At 42.9% G+C, this 11,291-nt stretch overlaps 1 protein-coding gene across 1 annotated transcript; it reads right to left on the reverse strand.

The window, feature by feature from the left end:
* Nucleotides 1-1,295: 1,295 nt before the first annotated feature.
* On the reverse strand, nucleotides 1,296-10,709 carry LOC107720364 (tumor necrosis factor alpha-induced protein 3-like). The gene is made up of 9 exons (XM_016528084.1): nucleotides 10,449-10,709; nucleotides 9,254-9,590; nucleotides 4,871-5,061; nucleotides 4,517-4,658; nucleotides 4,198-4,368; nucleotides 3,928-4,108; nucleotides 2,843-3,732; nucleotides 2,456-2,655; nucleotides 1,296-2,377 (listed from the first exon to the last, which is right to left on the reverse strand). Exons 2-9 carry the CDS (start codon nucleotides 9,558-9,560, stop codon nucleotides 2,117-2,119), a joined length of 2,343 nt encoding a protein of 780 aa, XP_016383570.1. The 5' UTR covers nucleotides 9,561-9,590; nucleotides 10,449-10,709; the 3' UTR covers nucleotides 1,296-2,116.
* Between the last annotated feature and the right edge of the window lie 582 nt (nucleotides 10,710-11,291).

Here is an 11,291-nt window from a genome sequence, read left to right on the forward strand (position 1 = left end):
GCATTGTGCTGTGTGATAAAACTGTACATTTTAGAGTGGCCTTTTATTGTGGCCAGCCTAAGGCACACCTGTGCAATGATCATGCTGTCTAATCAGCATCTTGATATGCTACACCTGTGAGGTGGATGGATTATCTCGGCAAAGGAGAAGTGCTCACTAACACAGATTTAGACAGATTTGTGAACAATATTTGAGAGAAATAGGCCTTTTGTGTACATAGAAAAAGTCTTAGATCTTTGAGTTCAGCTCATGAAAAATGGGGGCAAAAACAAAAGTGTTGCGTTTATAATTTTGTTCAGTGTAGTTTAGTAACAGCCATTGGCATGGTAACGTTGTTTTTCTACCAACACCAAAACCATTGTTACTTAATTAATACGTAATATACTTACGTATTACTACCTGAAGTACTATTTTTTAAGCACCTTCAAGGGTTTCTTGTTATAACATGTATTTCAAGCTACAATAAAGCAAATAAAAGGTAAACAGACACAAGACAGGTGTTAATGTTTTTCTATTAAAAATAATTTATTCCAGGAGTGGGACCACATATAAATAATTCTTGAAACACATTACAGTTAATATTTGCTGTGAATAAATACCAAACAAAACCCAAAAAAACAAGGCTTTTCATACAATACTCTATATGAAAGGTTGCACAAAATTTCTATCTTGTCATCTATCTTGTTCCTCTAGGTCTATAACTGGAATGTCACTATGTACTGTACGTCAGAAGTACCGTTCCTAATTCCAGAGCAGCTTATTAAGTATTGTGCAAGTTTGTGATGATCTGAACTGACTGAACAGATCCAGTAGTTGACGAGTAGACACTCTTGAATTTATAATTCAACTGCAAACTTTTCTCGTGTGTATCATTTATCCAAAGCACATTTCTATATAGGCCCACATGAATCGAAGCGAAATGTGCTTGCACAATATTGGACTTTAAGGATGGGAATGTTTAACACAGACAGTTAGTTCTTTATAAATGATGCCACAGGAGCTAACGCGATTCTTTCTCGTTGCGTCTGTGCAGATATTGCAGAAATATTCAAATAGAGAATGTCAGTTTGTGCATACTAAATGGACTGAGGCATTGTGTGTTTAAAGGAGAGTAGTGCAACCAAAAGAATGTGGCTGGGCGAGAACGGCAAACGGGGAGTTCACAGATCTAGGAGCGGACACTTCTTACCTGGGTGTGTTTACGTTTGGACTGATTTGTTTTCGCTTGGCTGTTTATCCAGACGGGGATTTCAGCCATCTCATCGTTTTTTCTTGTCAAAATTTTTGACGTTCTCTTTTTGGCACGGCCATTCCCTTCAGCTTAATTTAATTTCATCTGCTCTAGACATCGGGGAGGTGTCAAGTATCTGGTTTTCATTGCACTTAAGGAATTTTTCAGCCACAGAAAAATGAACATATCCATTCAATAGAACAGACCAAGTCATATGAAGTTTAACAAGGCAAGCAAAAGTGAAAAATAGTTTCAAGAGCAAGAAGGACTTGTGACAATGGTAAACAAAAACATTCTCAAAGGCAACAGATCCGTACTGCTTGCAGACATCAAATGGTGCAGCAGGAAATGAAATTCGAGCTCTGCTTAGCAAGCTCTCATTGGCACTTAACCTACATTTTATGAATAAACTATCAAATGCTGTCCTCCGGTGGTTTCTGCATACCCTGTACTTCCAAAAGGCCTGTTGGCTTTCTGCAGGCCACAGTGGCGAAGTACATTGGCTTAGACATATCTTTCAGTTTATTAAACTTTGGTCAAATTTGTTGCTAATCTGAAATCGTTAATTGGTACACTCCTCAATAAACGTCTGCAATTAATTACCCTGTTCAGACGCCACAGCTGTATGACTAGACGTCATTGTGTATCATTAGTTTCTGTATGCTAACATCTCACGACGCCGACGACGGTCCTAAACACATGATACAAATGAGCAAAACTTCATTCGAGAGGTAATCCCCAATTCTACAGCACCACCGGGCTTCTTTAGGTCCTGCCCAATATAGGTGGGGGATTTTGGGCAAAAAGTTCCTCGTGTAAGAGCGTTCACCAGCATGCACGCGAACGTGCGATGAACTGGGCCCTTTTTAACATCGAACTGTTCTGTTAGCCTCGGTAAATCTGCTTGAAGTGGTCACATTCGTTACAGTAGCCTTGTTTGTCTTGGTTGGCGTAGTGGTCGCAGCCCTGCGTCTTGCAGCGCTGTTTGCTTTTCTCTTTGGGCGCCTGGGCTCGCCGACCCTCTCGCTGGCCGCGGCTGAGGCAGTCCGGGCAGAGGTCCGTGCAGCCAGGGGACAGGTTCTTACAGCCGCCGCGCCGACACTGTGCTTGGGTGAGTATCGGAGGTGGACGTGCTTTCGAGGCCCGCTGGACAGAAACAACAGAGTTGGTCAGTGCTTCAGAAGAGCCAAACTAACCCCACAGCAACAAAACAAGGACACTTACTGTGACGAGAGGTGGGGAGTGAGAGCCCCTGCTAGCAGCTTGGTTGAGCCTAGCACTCTGTTCCTTAACAAAGCACTTGTTGCAGTAACCCTCGAGCATGGCCTTTCCCTCGGCGCCGCAGCCCTGACCCCGGCACAGCGGACAGTTCTGAAAGCCCGCCTCGGATGTGTGTCTGGGCTGGACAATAGCAGGGGTGGCCACTGCACAAACAAAAACAGCCAAAAATAATAAATCACACATTTGCTCTTCTGGTTGACTTGTCTATGACTTCATTCCTGTACCCAACAGGACGTGGAGACATTACAACTGACTGCATCTGAAGTGATATTTCTTGTTCATGAGAGAGTTACAAGAAGAATTGAGTGAATGCTGAACAGCTGCACTTACGGTGATTGGTCTGGTAGTCTAGATAGCATATAGTGCAGAATCCCAGCTTCTCTGGCGTCCCAAAGAATTGGCAGCTGGAGCGTTTACACTGCCGTGCAGCGGGCGTCTGCCAGGTGTGGCCGGTGTTGCCAGTGCGCTCCGTCTCCCGATGCAGTGCCCATACTGAGGCCTCGGTTCTAGGCTCCTGCTGCTGGGTGTCCCCCCTCTCGGAAACGGCAGTCCTCTGCATGCAGGGTGGGCAAAGACCATTAAATATCCTAAAGACCTCCTGCCGGCACATAACACATCTCTCGGTGTCCCTTTCTCGTTCTGTCTCCCCCTCCCTTTCCTTCTCTCGCTCCCGGTTGCCTGACGCCCACCAGCCGTGAGAGGGGCCTTGCGGCGGCCCATTAGCAGCCGATCGGTTTTGCCTCGCCGTAAAGCAGCGTTCACACAGCCCGTCATGCTCCACGCTGAGAGTGAACAAGCATCCGGGCGTCTTGCACTTCATGGCATGAGTCTCACTGTAAAGGCTTAGACTGGGGGCCGTAGGGGGCGCGGAACGTGGGCTGGGCAGGACGGAGCGCTCCAGCCTGCCTCGGCTCTCGGGGTCCGAGGACGAGGTTTGGTTTGTGGCGGAAATGGCCTCTGGCTTACAACCCGCCTGTCGCTTTTCGAAGCACTCGTGACAGTGGGGTTGAGTGTCCACCGAGACGTAGAAGGTACAGCGGGGTGTGGCACAACGGATCTCAATGAGAGAGAGTTGGGAGACTGAGAAGGGAGGGGGACGCTGGGATTGGGGGGCCCATAAAGAATCCTTATCCTCCTGCCAGCGCTTATATTCATGGTTGACCAGTTGTAGGTAGTCCTCCATCAGGTTCATGTCCTCAGGTAGGTTGCCTTCATCCAGTCTGTCGGAGGAAGGGTTCAAGATTTAAAAAGGAACACAGTAATGTCCCACAACCTTTTAGGCACTTGTGGTTACATTTAGGAAATGCTGGAAAAGATGTTTTTATCAAAAGTACATGGTACACCAATTAGTACAACTGCACTGAAGCAACCTGGGTTGCTTGGACCAGGCCACGTAAGCAAGAACTAGCTCATACCTGGCTGCAGTGATAATCTGTGTGGGATCGTAGCCCAGGCCAATGACAGGGATTTCTATAAGCATTAGGTAGTCTTTTAGCAACTTCTCCTTCTGTTGCTGCTCCTTTTCTGTCAGAAAGTGCACTCGAAGATCTTCAAACCCACCCCGTCCAGGGTTTATCAACGGCACAGCACGGATCTCTGAATGGGTCACAAACATCAAATATTCAGATACACTGGGCCAAGTAGTAAGAACACATTATAGAGTAGCACAGTGTCCGGCGGCATACCTGGGCCGCTGTCTTTGATTGTGATTAGAGGTGCAAAGTGCTGGGAGTCGTAGCCAAGCACTATGGGATATTTGTAGCATTCTCCTGGAGGCCAATGCAAAGGCAGGTATATGCCCCCGACATTGAGGGGTGAAAAGGAGGAACCAGACTTCATACTTCTAAGTACTTGGTCTGTTGAGAAATAAAAAATTGGTCATATATTATGATCATGTTGATGCACTTTACTTGTGTCCAAATCAGTCAGTGCTCCAATGAATAATTGTTTGTGTAATTCTATTGAAATGCTCCTTATAGAAACATCACTGTATTGGTTACTTACCTGCAATAACAATAATTGGTCTCCGGAGAATATTTGAAAGCACAAAGATGTGAATATCCTCTAATGAGTCAAACTGTAGGCCATTACTGCTGGACACTGGAGAAGCCATTTCTACAATCTTCACCCATTCTTCCTCCCAGTTCTGAGAAACAAGAAACATTGCAAATATTCATGAGTTTTACCCTTGTCATATTGAAAAAAGTTTAATAAGGAGTTAAAGAGGTTCTGAAATCTCTAATGGTAGTACATAGTCACATTTTTATAGCTTTTTATAGCTCTGACTTTTTTAGCTGGCTAGTTTCCGCCACAGAAATGACCATTTTACATGTACCCTGTGAAGGTGGAAGTGCTTACCAAAGTGCTGTATCGCAGGCCAGTCTGAGTGAACTCCTGAGAGTGCAGCAGCTCTGTTTGAAAGCGCATTCTAAAGTTACTAGTGTCTGTTTCCTTCAGCACTGCATAAAGAGCCTTTCGCAACACCAGGTCCGTGTCCTGAACCCCCAGCAGGTATTGAGAAGCTGCGTGGAGCAGGCAGTTCCCATCACCTAAATGAAAGCACACAAACACAAATTACAGCTCAGGAGAGTCGCTAGTGAAGAGCTTGTTCTTGTGGTGCCATCAGGACGTTATTTTCCTCAGGCCCCAGAGTAATTAATCACAAATGGGCTCACTTAGTTTTTGGAACATGAGCAAACATGGCAGCATGCAGATATGCCATTATACATTAGTCGTCCCGAAGGATACCATCTCCTTACATATATATGCATTATAATGCTGGCAGATAGGCTGCAACACATTTCCCTGGGAAGTGCACGGAGAGATCTGATTTTGAAAAAAACTCAGGTCATTGAAGTTCATGAAGGAGACATTCACGGCATTCAGAAAAAGGCTACAAAACTTGCAGTTCCTGTTTAAACGTCATCTAAATTGTCTTAACAGAGAGAGCCTTAGCAACCGGTTGACGTGCATTACAACAACAAAAAATAATACTAAGAAAATGAAAAACTACATATTCAATCTTTGCTTTGTTGTTGCGTACCTAGACAGCAATATCTTTTACACCTAAAGGTTAGTTCAGCCGTATTTTTCCAAGTACAAGATTAAGGATGAGATAGAAGCAATACAGGGGATTTCCACAGAGGTGTTAAAACAGATTAAAGATACCCATTTCATCCGACTGTGTGCATATGGTCACATGTCCTGTTTTAATATCTGCAAAAGCAATGAAATCAACTCCTCAATTACACAAAAAGAAATTTGGACACGTCAGGCTACCTAGCAAAAAAAAAACAAACAAAAAAACAACACTCTCTAGTCTATATACTCCTGTAAATCAATAACTTCACTGTAACCTGTAACTGTAGATCAAAGTAAAGAGAACTCGAACACTCAAAGAGCATGCGCTGCAGAGCTATGTTCATGGCCTAGATTCTGCGTTCCTTCTGATGTTGTGCAACATGTGTGCGCAAATGCATTTGCATGTGTGTGCGCTTGTGTGAAACAGCCTGCGCACAACTGTGAGGAATTTCCCTAGTATGTGATTCTCTGATTAAGCGCCGTAAGGGCTTCACTTCGACTTTTTCTTTCTCTTGTCTCCTCTTGACACCAGAGCCATGATATAAAGCGTCTGGACTTTCCAGAGAGGAGGGGCGACACTCTACAGGAATGCTTGCGCCCGTGCCATTTCTAGAGTCGATAATGGAAGTCTGAACATATGATCTAGTTCCTGTTCTTTAAACCTGCGTAATTGTCTAAAACCATGGGCTGTGCCTGCACCTGCTACCAACACAAAGGCCAAACATTCCCAATTAGAAGAATGTTTAACTGGTCTATAGTTTATGGAAACTATTTGTACAGTGCGTTGTTTTGCTTCTTGTTACACAAGAGAAAGTTTCCATATGACCCTTGAAGCGTAGGGGAACAAAAAACAAAAAACAAATTCTACAACACCTCTAAATCAAACTCTCCTTGACATAAACGAAGAGATCTGAATCTGTATAGCATTACAGGGCCAAACACTTTTAAAGTAGTGATGCTAACTTAATATCTAACTTAACCTCATTTTTCAGAAGCAAAGTAGTTTTTCCAGTAACAAATTTCCAACAAGTTGCGGTTTTAGGTTGCATTGCTTGAGAATGCAGATTTACAGCAGAGTGAGCTTTCATGTGTAGCACTGACAAGTCAGATTCATTTAAGTGAAACAATTCATTTGGTCTTTTAAGTTTCACCAGTTTAAGTCCTGGCACATTAGGTCTCTACACACCATTTAACATATTTTTAAAGATACTTTTTGTAAATAGTTAGCAGTGTAGAATCTTTTTCATGGGGGTACCTTGACTGTATTTAAATACTTTACCATAAATTATGAGAAAACTTGTCATTTGGGAAGTTACGGTTTCAAAGTAGCTTCCCCAACACAATAGAAGAACAGAAAATGAACATAAACCATGGACACAACATACATCTGCTTTACAACCACATTCAGCAACACTGGTCACAGGAGCCAAATGTGGCCTCAAGAAAATTATTAAGCATTGTGCAGATATGGTAATATTGTCCACTTTACTGTTACATTTTCAAATACACTATAGAGGCTCAAGCTGAAACCGAGCAGAGCATGGGCAATTTTAACACTTTTAAAATTAATTTACACAGAAACTATTTAAGCTCAAAGCTCTTGTCAGCAGTCATTATCAATGTCAATTAGAACAATCACAACTCATTAGGGATGTAACGATTAACCGCGAGACGGTTGAAAATCGATTTAAATATGTGACGATTCAAATCGGTTGAGATGCTCAACAAATCGCGATTCATTTAGGGGTAGGAGTTTATATGAATGTATGTCTGAGGGGAACTTACTGTCTTTCGATGGTATTTTTTCTTTTCCTCTTGCCTCTGTATAATGCATATTAAAGTTCATAAGTGCAGCGCTGCTTTGTTTACAGCGGAAACCAAGGAAACGCTTTAAGCGCCACCTGCTGGCAGAGAGTGAATCTGCGTCTCATTCAGCTCGTCTGCTGCTTCTGTTTCATGCAGATATTTTTTATGCATAGTTTCACAAAACTGTCAAATCATTCTGTTGTTGCTTCAAATTTCGAAATTATACAATGTAATTATGATTAAAAACTGCTCATGTTGCATGTATGCAGCATCTTTGTTTGAATCATGATTAAAATGCAGTGGTTGCCTCTAATATAAATCGTGTATTGAATTGAATCGTGAGTTGAGTGAATCGTTACATCCCTACAACTCATATGTTGTGAAACTGTAATAGAGTATAACTGTAATAGTAAAGTGAATAAATATTTGCCGAATACACACTAATAGTAATCAAAACAATGTATTACTGTAGAGCAAACAGTAGACCAGTGCCACAAGCAATGATAATGGGTTCGATTTCCAGGGAATGCATGAACTACTAAAAAAATAAATGTAAAGTTTAAATGCAGTGGAAGTCGCTTTAGATAAAAGTGTCTGTCAAATGCATAAATGTAAATGTACAAAACACACATATTTAGACAAATCCTCCGCTTTAATAGTGATGGCAGATTATTGATCGAACTAGCTGATTAAACTTAAAATCCTAAAGAGACACTTTATAAATGCATAACATTAGTAAAATACAACACCAATCTAAAATCACCCGTTCATGCAAAGATGCGTTTTCTGACCTAGGAAGTTGTTACTTTCATTATTACATTACAGATATTACATTTATTGAGGGGTGCACTTATTCCAGTTCCCCTCTGTATTCGGTTACGGGTCATATCAATGCAATCTGCTTTAAACAGCATGTTCCAGTTTGACGCTTTCATAATCCCATATGATTTAAAACAGGAAATACCCGTTTCACTCTGGTGTCCAGAAAAACTAAAAAAAATTACCAGAATACAAGAATGAGACACTATCCACTACCAGGAACTAGACATGATAATATGACATCTACACATTATACTAACACAACCGTGTAAAATACTGACACTTACAAACAAACAGCACTAGCTTGTATGTGGACTATTTCAGACAAATGCTAATGTAATGAAAAAATAAGATATGTGTAATCTGCGTTTACCTAATTTCAGTTACAGTAACTAGTGACTGTACCATGGAGCAACAATGGCAAGTACAGAGAAGTTTCCCTCGCGGCATTACTCATAAGAGAAGAGCAGTGCGCCCTGACCCTGAGAGAGCAGGAGAAACGTCAGAGCCATAGAGCGCTCACTGTGAGCCCTGCATCACGCCACGGCCCCTCAAATCAAATTGTGCTGGAGAATTAAGGGGGATAGAACATCAGTGTGACAGACAGGGCAGGATTTTCCCGTCTGCCGTGAAGCCCAAGCATTTCAAAAAGCATGTGGTCAACCGGTATGGCTTTTTTTTAACAGCAGAGTACAATGAAGATGTACATAATAATGCCGCCATGAACTGAATACTTATTTAATACAATGAGAGAGGTATCACTTCGGCACAAAAAATGACCAAATAATTGGTATCCTGGCTGATATATATCGGCCTATCATTAGAAGAATTATCTCGAGTCACCGAGCACTTATATAGTGTATCAGACCAATAATGCATCAATAACATAAATCGATACAAATGGTTTAAAAGATCGTCATGGGAGAAAGAATCCAAGTGTTTCTAATGTCAGCGTTTGAGAAGAAAACGAAGCACACAGCGCTCGCACTCACAGAGATCCGCCGTTTCTAGCTGATAAAATCATGGCATAGTTACCGTTGGTCCTCAGCGGCACCAGCTTCTTGACCTCGCGGCACCAGTTCAACCTCTTCTCCTGCTCCAGCGAGCTCTGCATGGCCCGGTCCAAGATGGCGGCCTGGATGACCTCGCGGAAGACCTGCGGGAACTGGCTCATGCGGATCATCTCCAGCGTGTAGCGGTGCATGCTGCGCAGGTGATGGATCAGGCCGCCGCTGGCCGAGGGCTTGACCACATCGTTGGGCACCCGCTCTCTGATTTTCACGGCCTTCAGGAGGTTACTCACAAACAGGAACTTGGGCAGGAAGTTCTGGCCCTGAGACATGGCAGTCTGGAGTGGGGAACCAATCTATCTCTGCGAAAGAAGACATGAAACAAACACACCATTGTCAAAGGCGCTCAACCCACGACCATGTGCTGCAAACAAGAATTTCCCCTCATTTCCCTCCACCCTAAAGGTGAAGAACTGAAAGAAACATCATGGCCGGACTGAAAGTCCATGGTGTATTCCAGTCTCATGGTAAAGGGCTCTTGAGGTCAGACGAGTGAAGGGCGAAGATCTTTATTAGTCCACCCCCACAATGAATTTTCCAAAACTATCAGAGTAGCCAAAATACGGGTTCAGACACGGTGACTGGAACCTGGCGGCGTTAAAATGCCATTGACTGCAGGGGCACCATTTATTTGTCTCAGCTGGCGAGGTTCTTAAGGGACAACTTATTCAGAAAGCCAACGCGACAGCGTTCCCTTAAATACCTCTCGCGAAACGTTCGCAACGTTGTCGTCGTGGAGAAAGCGACGTCCACAGTTTTATTAAACACAAAGCACAACGGGGACAATAGAGACCGATGCGAAAAAAAATTATAATAATAAAATAAATATTGTAACATCAGTTGCTGACGCTCGAATTACGTAACTGACTTGACAGAAGCCCTAGACAATGCAACACTGTAACACTGGAAAGGAAGCGATGTCTCCCCATGGCAACAATAGAACGTTTTCTCCGTTTAATGTCTCTAATCGCTGATAAGTGGCGTCTTCGCAAACAATGGCTGTCAAATCCGTTCAAGTCCGTATCCGTCCGTACGAGGCAGACTGCCGTTTAAGCGCGATACAATACGGGAGAAATCAGCCTCGCTCGGTTTAGGATACAGTCTGGATACGACATTAGAGAGGCGAGGGAACGGGCGGCGATGAATCGCACAACTCTTACCTGTTCAATATGTCCGTATCCACCAACAAAGCCCATAAGATGCTCTGCCTCCACTGCTACTTCACTCAGTCCACTTTAATCGTCCATGGCTCTCTTAGAGGTCCACTGGATTTCACTGCTCGTATGAGACGTGTCCAAAACACGGCGGAGTCTTTACTCTAGTTAAGACAGCCCGATTAAAACCAGTACATAAAAGCCAGTGGGGATTTCCATGAGGTACTTTCCACTTTCACAACCCATTATAAGCGTTCTCCTCGACTCATCCGCCAGGGGGCGCACGCTGGCGTTGTACGCCTACGTTACGTTGGGTTTGCTGACGTAAAGCTCGTACGCATGTTTTGCCACACCCATAGTACTGGTAGTTAGGTGAGATATGGAAACACAACAGTGGAAGTCCCAGTCTGTGCAATTTACACCCATGTATGTATGGTTTAGTTCCATTTGACAGATGTAAAGAATGAATGCGCATTACAAGAAACGCAATAGTCTTAGTCAGTATAGCAGGGTTACATAAGGGCCATCCTACTTGACTTTTTCAATGTAAGGTGATTAAATGAATGCATTTTAATATATGCCGTGCCTTCAGAAAGGAAACAGGGCTGACAGTAACAAAACTGACAGTTCGAGCTTTGTGCTGAAATAACTGAAACTAAAATGCTTCTTATAGAATTTAATGCTTGCATTTCTACAAATATTCACTTTCAATAGTTTGCTATACAAAATCTTGGTAACAGGGCCGATATAGGCATAGTGTGCCTACCAAAAATAAATAAATAAATAAAATAATGCTAGCCTATAGCCTATTCTGTACATTTTGTTTTCATCAAACTGTGTGTATTTGCT

This window comes from Sinocyclocheilus rhinocerous, unplaced genomic scaffold (assembly GCF_001515625.1).
Source record: "Sinocyclocheilus rhinocerous isolate Xijiao unplaced genomic scaffold, SAMN03320098_v1.1 scaffold1813, whole genome shotgun sequence".
Lineage (NCBI taxonomy): Eukaryota > Metazoa > Chordata > Actinopteri > Cypriniformes > Cyprinidae > Sinocyclocheilus > Sinocyclocheilus rhinocerous.